Source organism: Tauraco erythrolophus, chromosome 8 (genome assembly GCF_009769465.1).
Source record: "Tauraco erythrolophus isolate bTauEry1 chromosome 8, bTauEry1.pri, whole genome shotgun sequence".
Taxonomy (NCBI): Eukaryota; Metazoa; Chordata; class Aves; order Musophagiformes; family Musophagidae; genus Tauraco; species Tauraco erythrolophus.
Window position 1 is genome coordinate 16,648,301 of NC_141472.1, and position 14,839 is coordinate 16,663,139.

The 14,839-nt window shown below is 43.8% G+C and overlaps 1 protein-coding gene across 46 annotated transcripts in view; it reads right to left on the bottom strand.

Moving 5' to 3' along the window:
- The window catches only part of ABI2 (abl interactor 2), a 71,388-nt gene extending 62,136 nt beyond the window's left edge, over positions 1-9,252 (bottom strand). For all 46 annotated transcript variants that reach the window (XM_086615637.1, XM_086615633.1, XM_086615623.1 and 43 more), the window contains exon 1: positions 9,108-9,252. In XM_086615637.1, coding sequence (XP_086471763.1) covers positions 9,108-9,224 — 117 coding nt within the window. In that variant the 5' untranslated portion in view covers positions 9,225-9,252. The remainder of the gene's footprint in view (positions 1-9,107) is intronic.
- Positions 9,253-14,839: the final 5,587 nt, after the last annotated feature.

Genomic DNA, 14,839 nt, shown 5'->3' on the forward strand with positions numbered 1-14,839 from the left:
AAGATTCACCAAAAAGAATAACAGAAATTAGTATCCGCTTTCTAGCAATGTTTATCAACCTCTCAATAATTTTCCCGTAAAACAACACAAATCAGAATCATCAGCTTGTTTTATAATTTATTTCCAACAGAATTCATAATATGACATAGTAATACAAACATAAAAGAACAGTAGTTCACAATATAGGAAACAGTTCTTCTGAAGCTTATCTATTTGTTCATTTAAACACAGTTTGAAAATTGAAAATAATTAAAATAATTTTGATAATGAAGGCATGCAGGTTGAAATAAGCATCTTCAAACAAAAGCATCTTAAGCTTCCCTAAAATCTGTTAATAACATCAGCTGAAATAGCAATCTAATAGCCATGATCTGATATTCTAGGAGTACAGCTTTAAAAACGTGATATGATCTACAGTACAAATCAACTTTGACAAAATAGCAGCCAGCTCAAAAATACACAAGACTCCAAAGTTATTCCCAAGAATTTTGACGGAGTTCATATATATTAAAGCAGTAAATTCACAAAAAAGTTACAAAATATCCTAACAAAAACACTGACATTTACATAGAAGAGTTTTTAAGAAAAGATACTAAATTTATAAGTTCAGCACAAAACTAGCTTTGGCTATGTGTATAACCAACACAACAGGCTACCAAAACCCCAAACCAAATATTTGCTCCTCACTCCGCAATTCAGTGAGCATAAAACAACTTCACTACAGTAACACTAAGCCAATAACAATAAACCAAGCATTTATATTTCAAACTGAAAGACCATTAAGAATCACAGAATCGTTTAGGTTGGAAGAGATGTTGAAGATCAATGACACCTACGGGAAAATAAGCTACAAGAAAAGTGAATAGCATATAAAGAGTCCATAGTTCAGAGCATATCACTATAAATTTGACAGAGCAACTTGTTCGTTGCACCTGTGCACCAGAAAATTAAGATTTCTCTCTGAAATAGGCACAACTCATTTGCAAGAGCATACTAGTTCATTCCCTTCAAGAAAAAATTGCCAACCTAACCTATGAGAACCCTAAAAAGAGGAAATGCACCTAAATTCAGTGTGCAGTGACTACATGATTCATCCAGTGACATGCAGTTTTGCTTCATAGAGTAGCCCAGTGACTAAAGTTCCAGGTATGGATATCCAACAAAATGTACAGAACTTAGATTACTAAGCAAGAGGTTAATTTCAGGTGCACAATTCAGCGTGAAAACATAGCATTTCCAAACAAAATCCAAGAAAAATGGGCCAGCAGACTCAACATAGACTCTACTGAACATTTGCTGCAAAACATGGTACTTAAATCAATGTTTTCTTCAATAAAATATTCTGCTGAACACAACAGAGTAAGATTTCACTACCTTAAAACACTGACTGGAGAAGCTCTTGTCTTACACGGTGCACCACGGTGGTGCACCACTTCCTGCCTTAAAACCTACAGCCCTAAGCCACAAAGATTAATGACTGCAAACGCAAGTAAAACATGAGCAACAGACAGTAAGTTTTAGAGAGCTTATTAACTGTAGGATGCAGAAGCTTGCTACTCTGAATTACAATTCTTGATCAATATTATTCAATAACCACAATCTGGAAATAAACTATAGAAGGGAACAACTAGAATGCCACTTCTACTGAACATTTAGGGTTACAACATTTACTTTATATTAGCACCTTCCATACTTACAAATTTTATTTTCACACCTACACATACAGTATTACTGCCAGCAACTCCCATTACCACTACTAAAACGGCTCATGCTATTTCCACATCCCCTCAATAGAGAATCAATCCTCCTCTTCCTGAACTCCAGGTTGAACTTGTGACACTGTTTAAATGCATTAAATTAGCTTTCCTGGCAAAACACAGCACGGTTAATGCAAAGGAAAAGTAGATTGGTGGAGTGATAAATACTTCCCCAACTTTGCCAGCTACATCGACTCACTTAAAAGGAAACAAGACAAGTTGGTCCTATACCTAGATTATCCTCACTAAACTTACCAACGTAACAACAAGCTCACTGCCAACCTTGAGCACAGAGGCACATGCAATAACAATCTATGCAACAATCTATGCAACCATTTACTACAGTTACAACTCCAATGGGCATATATTGTGACTGATCTACAACCATGGAATTTTGTTTCAGAAAATTAGACTCAAAGACAGATAAACAACATACTTTAACTCTTTATTTCTAATCTTGTAATAAATTTTTAAAATATTTTGTGTCTTTTCAGAAGATTTTTATTTTTATATATCCTGATAATGCAAGGAAGGCTATCTAAGTCTCTCCTTCAAGCAACAGTACCTGTCAACCTTCCTTTAAATTACCAGGTCCTCAAAGCTTAGGCACTTGGAGATACAGTAAGTAAAAGGGAAGGAGGAAAAGAAAAAGTAAAGAACCCAAAAATATCATTAGTATTATTACTGGTTCCTTTACAGTAACCCCAGAGTCTACCATCCAGTTATTTTCACCTTCCGCTTGAAGGGAACACAGGGAAAAGAGACTGTGAAACCACTTGCAGGCTCAACATGAGAGAGCACCAGAGGGGAGACACGGAAGAAAGGAGTAAGACTTTCACTACTTAGGCAGCTACTTCAAATTTGCATAAAGCATCACTTCTTGAAATCAAAAGAACAGTGGCCGCATAGAGTTATTAATCGCTACGCTTAATTTCCTCTTAATTGTTGGGATTTAGCAGTAATGACAAACACAAACGAATGTGAACGCAAAGGAGTGTACTGAAGTATTATCTCCTCAGACATAGGTAATGTTTACGTGGCAAGGTTTTGGTAGCAGGTTGGCTGCAGGGGCGGCCTCTGTGAGAAGAGATCAGGAGCTGCCTCCGTGCCAGACAGAGCCAATTCTGGACACCTCCAAAGAGACCCACTGCTGGTCAAAGCTGAGCCACTCGAAGATGCTGGTGGTGCCTCTCTGGTAACATATTTAAGAAGGAGTAAAAAACACTGCAAAGCAGCTGCGAGGGAGAGGAGTAAGAAAAACGTTGACAGAAACAACCTTGCAGACACCAAGGTCAGCGAAGGAGGAGGGAGAGGAGTTGTTTCCAGGCACTGGAGCAGAGATTTCCCTGCAGCCCATGGAGAAGAACATGACACAGGTTGTCCTCCTGCAGCCAGGACCATTGTGGAACAGACAGCCACACTGCAGCCCACAGAGGACCCCACGCTGCAGCAGGCGGGTATGCTCTCAAAGAAGCTGCAGCCTGTGGAGAGCCCACATCAGAGTAGGCTCCTGGCAGGAGACACAGCCTGTAGAAAGGAGCCCAAGCAAGAGGACGCTCCTGGCAGGAGCTGTGGCCTATGGAGAGGAGCCCATGCAGAAGCAGGTTTTCTGGGGAACTATGGCCCATGGAAGACTGACACTGGAGCAGTCTGTTCTTGCAGGAATGTACCCCATTGGGAAGGACCCACATTGGAGCAGTTCTTGAAGAACTGCAGCCTGTAGGAAGGACCCACGTTGGAGCAGTTTGTGAAGGACTGTATCCCACGGGAGGGACTCCATGCTGGAGCAGGGGAAGAGCATGAGGAAGAATAAGCAGCAGAGACAGTGTTATGAACGACCACAATCCCCATTCCCCGTCCCCCTGCACCACTCAGGAGGATGTGGCAGAAGAGCTGGGAACAGAGGAGTGAATTTGAGCCTGGGAAGAACAGAGGGGTGAGAGGAAGGTGGGTTTAGTTTTGGGGTTGTTTCTCACTATCCTACTCTATTTCTAATTGGCAATAAATTAAATTAATATTCCCCAAGTCAAGTCAACTTTGCCACTGACGGTAATTGGTGAGTGATCTCTCTGTCCTTAACCCATGAGCTTTTTTGTTGGTTTGTTTGTTTTTTTCTTATTTTCTCCTGTTGTTCTGCTGAGCATGGAGAGCAAGAGAGTTGCGTGGTAGGCCCCTGGCAGACAGTCAAAGTTAACCCACCGCAGCATACTACTTCAATTTTAAAATCACACAGTATGACGTCCCATCATAGCCTGATATTCATTCACTGCACTTAGGAGTAAGATACTATAGCTTATTGTCCATATATCCATTATCGCTGTTTTAGTAGTTTCCTAGTATTTTTAAAGAGTTCAACTTGTCAGCATCTTGGTGAAGTTCTGGACTAATACTCACTGGAGCTAATCAATATCCACTTTCATGCCTGCAGAACAAGTGTTCCGTCAATGCTAAGCTTAATCACCTCTTCACCAAAGCCAGATCATAACAGAAACAAGTTTAAGGAACAGAAAGGTTGAAAACAACTCTCCTCTGATGCTCACATTTCTGATGGTTAACTAAATTTTAAAAATCTAACTCAGTTGCCTTTGTTAAGGTGATACACATCTCATCTTCAGCAAAGAGAACAGAGATCTTTCTTGAACTTGTTTATAAACCATAATACCTGCAATTCCCTATATACTTACACAAGTTATATCCTGGTACCAGTCATTATGAGCAACTCCGCAGAAATTTCCCATTACTAACTGTAACTAAACTAAAGCTGTAACCACTAAGTTGCCATTTGTAAAGGACCATCATTTCTGTAATTTAAAAAAAGTATGCTAATAGATGCCGTATGCTCTTGTTCAATCTACTGGAAGTTGCTTCCCAATCTACAGCTACTTGGTTTTGCTTAGAAAGTCTAAGTAAACTAACAGGCATGCGGAAAACAACTATGAAACTCATCAATCTACAGACTGCAGTAAAATTACTGAGAAACAAGTAGCTTTCACCTTCATGTCTATTTAAATAAAGCTATCTGCAGGAGCTGAAAGCAAGTACTTCTAATAACCAGAAGGACGGAATATTAAGGACAGGAATAAAAATCCCCTTCCCATCCTTCCCCTCACAAACACCAGTTCCTGTATACAACAAACACTGTTTCTGCATACAAAACGCAACACAGCCATGGCACTCGAAGACTATGAAGAGAGCAAAATCAGCAGCTTGCTTTTCCTTTTCAGTCTCTAGAGCTAACAAGTAAAGCATAATAGTATTGGAAAAAATACGAAATATAGAGCCTTTCAGAAGAATCTGAACAACACAGCACACAGAAACCTACACTCCTTGAGAAAGCTGTGCAGTGCACAGAGGCTTGGCTTTTCACTCAATTCTGCATGCTAACTTTGGTGGTAGGAATTTCCCCCTACCCTGAATCTGTTCCTGATAGATACTTACTGTCTGAAACTCCTCCATCTGGTAGTCTTTTCTGACTCTTTCAACAAAGAGTTAACAGACACAAGCATTCACTTACTCTAGAAAGCTCCATGCACTGCACAAAATGAAAAGCTGATTTTTTAAAAGAGCGATGATCACGAGAAACAAACAGAAGATTATTCTAGAACAGACGTATACAGGACAAGCTCAAAGAAACTGGACAGCCCAAGACAGTGTTGGAATTTATGTTAGTATACCAGTAACAAGACATGCAAATCGCACAATTGCTTGGTTTTGTCACCTACACCATCAAAACTAGAAATTTTCTTTAGGATACTCCTGAACAAAAATAATGCAGGAATACGAAAATTTTGTAAACATGGCACACTGCCCAGGATAACGATTCTCTGCTTTTTATGAAAGACACAGATAAATCAATGCAGACTGCAAATACGTTTTTTATAATATCAAGTACATCAGATAATCAAATTTTACAGAATTACTCTGTGGCACAGTTTACACTGAGACTGAACTTGGTAACAGAGGACATAGCTCTAGTACATAAAACGTTGAACAGACAGTATAAAATTCAACCTGTGATTGACATTGTGTCAGACACCACGAAAACATTCTCCTAAACAAAAATGCGTATCTTCTCTTTAAGAAGTACAACGTAGAAATAACTGTATGATTTCTCCAAGTTATTAGAAGAATAAGACCTTTTTGGCAAGAAAAGTTATATGATTTCTGTAGTAACGCAAGCAGATTAAAGTGAGCAATTTATGCTTAAAACTGAATTTTTATTATTAAAATAGAATCATAATCAGAAATTTATTAAACTAATTGCTGTAGTATGCAAGTCGAATAAGTCATTTTTCTTCTATCAATTTACTTTCCTATTTAATGGAGCAGTGTCTCTTGAAAAATACATCACTTTACCAAGTGATTGATTGGCTGGAAGGCTGAGAGATTGACTTGCCCAGTGGGAAAATTTAAAAAGAACAACTATTGGTGAAGAACAATGAATGAAAAAAACTTTTTTTTTTCTCCAAAACAGCCTTTCATCTTTCATTGCTGTAGGTCCATTTATCATATATTTGCTGTATTTCCTACCATTTTTCACAAAATTTTAAGCTGATCTGCTCTGATACATTACTGTATCACAGACTCAAGGGAAGGGTAACAATTTATTTAATGTTCCCTGTTGTTAAAGTAATCGAGCTCACCAAGTATCAATCATAATTTGGGTAAACTCTGCCAAAATTTAAAAAAAAAAAACAACGGATTTTTCATTTCATAAGCAGAAGTCAAATGAGTTGCAATCACCACAACCCTATTACTATGAACTAGCAATTTCCATATTTAAGAGACTACAAGTTTGATTATTTTGAAGCTGCTATGATGTTGCTAATGGGGGGAAAGAGAAAAAACATGTACACCTTAGCATTGAACTTCGAATTCTCTGTTAAACTGAGTTATGCCTCCACTGACTTTTGCAACAAATTCGTACTTGACAATAAAACTTCAAAGCACCAACTGGCACAAAAAGAAAACGGAGTGGCTTGTCTACTGACAAATACAGGCCAACGTAATGCCTTCAACGCCCCCATCACCACACTGCCTATCATCCTGCAGATCACGTTCAGATCTCAATCATGTTCTGAGTCTCCTCTAGGAGATCTCAAGAATATCCACGACAAAACCTTCTGTCAACAGTGAAACACTCAAGGATTACAGTTGAATTAGTCCATCTTCACTACATGACTTTCTGGACAATTACTCTCCTACACACTTCCAAGCAATCACAAACCCATCCTCGCCACAAAATCCAAGGCTACTGGTTTTTAACATACCCATTTAGCTATTCCAACTCTTGCAGAGAAGAAAAAAAATCAGCTTTGTATGCAGATTCTGTGCAGGAGTTGTAGCTCTGGTACCACAAAGGTGGGGTGGGTTTGCCGACAGATCTGTTATTAGGACACTCACATCACTAAATCCAGAATCCCCTCACACTGGACCTCTTCTCTACAATAATCCCACTCTATGGTCTCTCAGCCAGTTCCAAAGGCCATAGCCTATTACCTGGCTGATGTCCTCTATTCCCCATTTGTTTAAAATTTAAACACGTTCATGCTGTGACCCATACTGCGCATCACAGTCAACACTGACAACACAATTTCATTCTTTCATTCTCACCTCCCCCTTAAAGCTCTCTGTTGTCACGATGCTTGGATAAATTGCCAACAGTCGGGGTATTGCTGTGCGGTGGCCAGAATCCACCAGGCTGACCAAGAGCGCCTCATTCTTTTCCTTCACTCACCATCTGTCTGTATCCATCTTAGACTGTCCTTACGGACTGTATGCTGTCTGGGGCAATAACCATCTTTTCTCATTCTCTATTTGTACAAAACAGCATGGAGTCCTCTGTAGTTTTTATTAAAACAATGAAAGTGGAGCTGTTCAATAAAGATTTTTTTAAACTTTGGTTTACATGAAGAACACAAAAAAAGGTGAAAGAATAAAAAAAAAAAACCCACTGCATCCACTTCTTCCTATCCAGTTCTGCCTTCCAAGACTCCTCTCCTCTGTTCCAGAAAAATCAGTTTCCCACTTTTCAAAAAAACATAAATTTTAACATATATATGTCAGGTTATGACTGTAAGAAAATATTTCAATATATTTCTCTTAAAGAATGTAAGTCACACTAATTCAACATAGGAAAAAGTTATTACGTAAAATACATCTGTATCATTTTACTATAATTGATATGTTTTGTAAATGACTCAAAATACACAGTCTTCTCTCTAAAGGGCAGCTGGTCGCTCAACAACTCAAAAGAAACAGAGCTTTTTTACAGGGATATTTTAAGTATTCTCTGTCACGGGTTAAACATTTTCTCCCATTTTCACCAACAGAATAACCTCGTCACAGATCTCATCCCTACTTGCCCTCTGGAAACACAGAAGCACTCTCCACTTAGGGGAATGAAAGCAAAAATAAAACTGGGACCCTTTGCACTTCTCTCAACATTGACACCACAAACCCATGTCCCTCTCGTTTCTTTCCTATGCACTCAGACCCTTCTTAGGAATGACCTACAACTAACAGTTTTTTTCTTTTTTTTTTTTTTTGTTTGGCAGGGAACTCTTTTATTTGGCCTTACAATCCACTATCCACGTAAACTGACTAGATTTTGTTTCTCTTCCTAGTAAAAAGAGAAAGGAAAAAAAAAAGTCCTAACACTAACCTGGCTTTAGAGCAGTCTCACGCTGCAGTAGCAACTTGTGCTTGATCTCTTTCTCCCTACTTCTCTATCATCTCCACTACATCTGCTTTCATCGTGCACCTACCACTTGGTAGCTGCCCATCCTATCGAAAACCGCAGCCCTGCTGTGAAGGGAAATAAAAACTGACAGGCATATCCCAATTAAAACACATGTCACCGTGCTCCAAACTAACACGAAAAAATACTGTATTTACAGGAGTCAGGTATCTCCTCGGTCTTCCACATCATCTCAGTGCTGTCGGAAAAGGAGGGCGGAAGGTGGGAAGGGAACGGAAAGGAGCGACCGAGACACAATCCGAAATAAATATTCGACACGCTCACAAAGTGGAAGGAATTTAATTTAGAAATCAATTAAATATTTAAACGCGCCGTCACACCGGGGTAGCTCATTCCGGAGGCGAACCGGCTTTCCTCCTCCCCCGGCTGCAGCAGCCGGTGCCACCCGCCTGTCACCCTCCCGTCGCCAAGGGGACAGGGACGGCACGACCCGGCTCCCCTCAGGGCCCCCGCCGGCCCCGGGCAGCGGAGGCAGCGCCGCAGCAAGCGGCGGGGGCGGCCACGATCGCGCCCAGCCGGGGCTGCCCCGTGCCCCCCGCCGCCGCCGCCCGTCGGGCCGCGCGCGCCCCGCCCCGCCCCGCGCGCCGCACCTGGATGTAGTTGGTCTCGCAGTACTCGGCCACCCGCTCCAGGTTCGTGTAGCTGTCGAACAGGGCCCGGCGCCCCCCCGGGATCTCCTCCTCCAGCAGCATCTGCAGCTCCGCCATCTTCACATCCTCTCACCCCGTCCGTCCGTCCGTCCGTCCGTCCCTCCTCCTCGCCCCTCTCCGTCCCCTGCCCCCTCCGCGCGCGCTCGCGCCGCGCCCCCCCTCCCCCCAGCCCGCGGCGCTGCCCGCCGCCCCGGCCCGGCCTCGCGCCGCGGGCACGGAGCGCGCCAGACCCCCACCGCGGCGGGGGCGGGGCGCGGCCGGGCAGCACCTCCTGCGCATGCGCCCGCCCCCCGCAGCCCCCTCCGCCCCCCGCGCGCCCGCTTCCGGTCCGGCGGAGCGCGGCGCTCGGGAGGGTCCGGGCTGGGCTTCGCCTCGGGCCGGAGCGAGCAGCCGGGGAAGAGGGGAGGGGGCACGGCGCCCTCCCGCGTGAGCATCTCGTGAGAAAAGCCGCTGGAACGAGAGATTCCTGCTTTTTTTTTTTTTATTAATGGCCGCGTGCAGGTGGGGGCCTGGCCCCGCAGTCCCGGCCCGGGAGGAGGGCGCGGAGGCGGCCCCGAGCGTCGCACCGAGCTGTTGCCCTGGGGCTGTGCTCCGGCACCACAGCGCGCACCGGCCGCCGCGGCGCAGCGTTAGTCTGAACAGCCAAAGCCAAATAACGCGTTGTTTTCATTTTAGGAAGTCTTGGCCTTTTTTTCCCGTTATTTTGCATTAATTTACTCAATGGCAGCGCGCTCGCAGTGCTCTTTCCAGAGCTTAGGTCTAACGCCGCATCTACTGCTATCACTGGAAGCTTTGTCTTTGAAGACAATATGAGCCAGGGTCAGACCCTCATGCTTTTAATATAGCTGCTGCTCAGCTCTTCTGATCAGCAGAGGAAGAACAAAGTGTTTCTTTTGTGCAGATTGCATCTGAAAAGCTGCTATTGTACAGGGGCGAGAGGAAGGGTAAATTCTCAGCTGCCAAGTAGTCAGCTTTTTCAACTTTCAACAGAGAAAAGCGTATAATGAAGGCTCAGCAGAAACAGAGGAAAGACAGCCCCGTGGCCGAAGCAAAACACTGAAGCCATGAGTTAAGAGGTCTCTTTGGTCAGTTCCTGGCTTTGATGCTGACTTCCTTTAAGTCCTAGGCAAGTCCCTCACTATCTCTACAATTGTGATGAAAATGCCCACCCTTAGAGAAATGTGGAAGGCTTTCCCACTGAACCCTTTCACCTGAGGGTAAAAGTAGTCCATCTGTCTCCCACCAAAAATAAAACCTAACCCCAAACCCAAAAAACATGATCAGCCGTCTCAGCTTTCTCTAGGGAAGCTCGTTTGTCTCTTTGAAATGAACTGCAGCTGTGATTACTCACCTCCTGTTCCCATGAGGCTCCGCAGAGCTCCTGCTGCCTCTAGTGCAGCCCTGGGTTATTTGACATCCCTGATGTTTTCCGAGCCTTTATGGTACAGGCACTTCTGTGGTAGTCACCAGCTAGAGGAGATCCAGTGCTGCACTTCTTGTACACCAACCTGGTACTATAGGAACAATTGTTCTCATGCCTTGAAAGCCATTGCAAAGGCATCCAGCTAGACAGACCTGGCCTGCAAGTGACTTCTAGAATTACAAACAGATTGCAAACACCTGGTGGGGTCAGGAAACAAACAAGTAGTCTTTGGGCCAGTCCTTTTAATTCCTTCCCTTAAAAGAGAAATCAGAGAGAAATCCCTGCCTTGAGGGATGTCTGCCTGGAGACATTTCCTCTTAGCTTGCCGAGTTCTCCCATGTGAAGGATGAGTCAGGCGCAGTGTTTGTTACACTGCTTTAAAATTCCTTGTGCAAAGCATTTTTCTTCCATTTTTAAATGTGGGCTAAGAGTCACACCTTCAACTACTTGACTGTGTGTTTTAATTTTTCTACAGGCAGACAAAGTGCCAAGGGTAATTCATGTTTTACAGCTGTAGTAGTCTTTATCTCACAAAAAGGCTAAAGAATCACAAAACACCCTCCTAGTGACCCCCCCACCACGACGTGTGTGGGGAGAAGAGGAGTGACTGCTCGAGAGCACCCGTACTCGGTCACCCAGTGGCCACGCTTCAGGGCAGGGCTGTGCCAGCATGGTGTCAGGCTGCCTGCAGCCCCCCTGCAGCAGATACTGGCACGCCCTGCCCTAAAATGACCAAGGACTGAAGAAGTGAGTGTCACGAAGCCTTACTCTTGGTGCCCTCTGCCCTGGAAGTTTATAAACCATGAGTTACACATCCAAAAATACTGATTTTGCTGTAGTTAAACAATAAATCCTGGTTGTCAGGCCCCCTGCTGATTGTTAATGTGCCTTTTGAGAGGGCTGATCTGAGCGTTTGCTGCAAGGGCTCCGGGAGGAAAAGCCAACCAAAGCAACTCACAAAAGGCTGCTATACAGTGTGGAGCTCCAAGCCTTGTCCCACACCTCCAAGAATCAGCCATGGCCAGGCCTCCACCTCACCCTAGGGCCTGCAGCTGACAAGTAACACCTTCACACTTTGGTAATGGGTCCCACGCTCCTTCCTTCACAGTAGCTTCAGCTTGGACTGAGCTCATGTCACATCTGTGGCTGCTGCAGCTCCAGGGGTTGCTCACGCCCACGCTCCCAGGGCTCTTTACCTGTGTGCCAGGCTGGAGGCAGGCTGAGGCTTTCCTTCTCTCTTCATTCATTTGCTTCTCAGTTGTGAAGTCAAGCTGTCATTTGGCAGCTCCCCCGTAAACCTGCACGATCTTTCTCTTGGCAAAAGGAGAAAGCTGTCAAGATGTAGAGAGAAAGGTTCTCCAAAGATGCTGTTAGGAGTTTTAACTTGGATCAGCAGCAGCAGATTGTAGGGAGGGGGAACTGTTAATTGTGTCATCTTCTCTCTGTGCTTTTGGGTGCCATCAGGGTCTGCTTTCAGTGGAAACCTGCGAGAGCCCAGCTGCTCTCAGAGCTGCACTCGGCGTCAGCAAACCTTCTTACGGGGAGCTTCCACCTGTGGGCCAGGTACCTCTTGACCTCTCAGTGGCCATGCCAGCGATTTTTAAGGTGTAAGAAAAAGTATTGCCTGAAATATGTACACACAGCTGTTCACCAGAGTAGCTGTTCACCAGAGACTAACCTGTCTGCATAATTAGGTGCTTGTTATCACAGCATGTTTACATTTTAATAGGGTACTCTTTTGTGGATTTAAATTTAAATATGAAGAGCCCTCCTGTCAGAATAATGACCATCCTATAATCCTCTGTACACATACCAAAAATAATTAGAAATAGTGTTTAAATTAGACCAACTGAATCCAACTACCACTTCCCTAAATTTACATAAATGACTTCCCATCTGTCAAGTGATGTGCTAAAATAATTTTAGTTTTTACACTCCCTCGGCCAGTATTACAGTATTACACACTTTAACTTTTCCAATTTTTTTTTATCCTTTTGTGCAAGATTTTCCCTTAGATCAGTGTCGTCAAGACTGGGAAGCAAATGTATTTTCCACCTAAACGTGCCATTCAAACAGTCACCAGAAAACAGAAATGCAGACATCGAGCTGGAGACTCCAAATTGGAGACAGAGATCCAAAAGCACAGGGAGACCACTGTTCTTCCAAGTTCCCTCACATGTGTTACATTTGTACCTCTGCCAATCACCCAAGGGAGTCCCTTGCTCACAAAAACTTGCACGGACGGGCAGATCCTTTGGTCATGTGCGGTCTTGCAGCTGGGCACTTTGAGTGCGTGTCCCACATACCACAGTTTGAATTAGCAACTCTTAATTAGAGAAAAGTAATAATGGGGTAGCTTAAAGGCCACCTGTTTTTGGCATCACAGTAAGAAACCACAATCAAAAGCCTCTTCCATTTTCTTTGCTATATGGAAAACTGAACAGTACAATCACCACATCGGGGTATGTGAGTAAACATCCCGATTAGGCAGATGACCAGGCCAGATCTCTGACAGATCCTGCTCCAGGTTTTCAGTTCACTTGTGTAAAAAACTCTGCTCTAGTTTTATGACGTTTCAATTTCTGAGCATTTTTCCCTTATTTTTTTCCCCCCCACATTTTGCAAACAGCAAAAACAAAAGCTGAAATCCCTGTGCTTGCTGCATCACATGGAGCTGAGCAGATTTGCAGCTGGATAAAGGACAAAGGACTCTGACATCAAACATATGGTTATGTGTACCCACTATATACGGAGGTCCATGCCCTTTAGCCAGCAGGTAACAATTATGGGATGGGTGGGGGTGGGAGGGAAAACTGAAGGATTGAAGAAAATAGTCTGTAAATGAAGTATGTAAGTTCACTGCCTCAACAAAGTCATGCCATCCTGCTCACTGTCTGGATGGCAGCTCCTTGCCAGTCTCATAATGCAAAGCACCTGAAGGAATGGGTAGCCTCCCAGCACGGAATGCAATTCATACACATCCAAATGGTGTCAGGATCCTGAGGCATCTTGAACACAACCTCCAGTCCTCACTGTGAAACAGAATGAAAAACCCACACACCCTGCAGCTGAACATTCTCCTCCTGCTTCCTCAGGCATTCAGCAATTTGCTGGGCCATCAAGATTGTAACCACAGATAACCTCTCTGCTTATGAGAAACTGCAGCTGGGTAAAGCCTTTGCTGCACAAAGGGTAGAAGAAGTGACCCATGGGGTGGTTTACATCTCATGGAAGTGTTTGCCCTAACATTGCTATTTCAGAGCCACCTCAGACAGAAGCAGCGCGTGATTGGCACTGGCCACCTCACAGCACCTCCAGAGAGGGACAAAGCACGTTGCAGAGATCAGACTCTGTCTATTCTAGGACATGTCTCATTCCAAGTGCCGAGCTTTTTTTCTAGGAATTCAAGTTTTCTCTTGAACTTTATTTCAATGTAACACTGTGTGAGAAGGACAGAGCCAGTACAAGGGGAGAAACTCTCCAAGGGAGGAAGAGGTCAAGCTAAATGGGAAAAATAATGATCTCCTTCTAACGTTTCAGACTTTAAAAGAAAACAGGCAACAAATGGTCCCAAAGAGAAGCCAGCACATAGCATAGTTGCTCATCAGTTTCCCTTCAAGGGTTCAAATGACAAAGCACTCGGGGAGGGGGGGAAGAAAGAACCACTCTAATTTGCTTTTCTTTCCTGCCAGTATTCCTTCTTGAAGACGCCAACGCAGACCAACTGCCAGTCCTTTCCTACCCTGTCCTGTCCCTTGTGGCATCCCCCAGGTAAGGTCTGATATGGCTGCTGAGGAGACAGACCCTAAAGTGTAGATAGTGGAGTTAATGCTCCACTACAGCATATGGGAAAATTCATCCTCTCTCAACTATTGATTCTAGCTCACTACAGACTGGAGCAGATGTTACTGGCCTACTTATGCTCTTTTCACATATGCAAGTTTGCTCTGCAGCTAGAGCAGATAGAACCATTCTCTGAAGTCTTTGCTTCTTCCTGTGTGTAATTGAAGTTCAGATTTTTAGGTACTCGCAAAACTCCAGGAACTTGCCCCCTGGAGCTTTTTTAATCCTGTCCTGTTTGCAGCCATGCTTTTACCACATAAACCACTTTAAAAAGTTTTTTATGGCCTTGCATATTCTTAGGAGCTACCAAACAAATGTGTGTTGTTCCTGGAATTAGTGTAACTCCTTCGCATGGGAAGGATAATAAATCACATCAGCGAAGTCATCTTTCCTCCTTCCATCACGC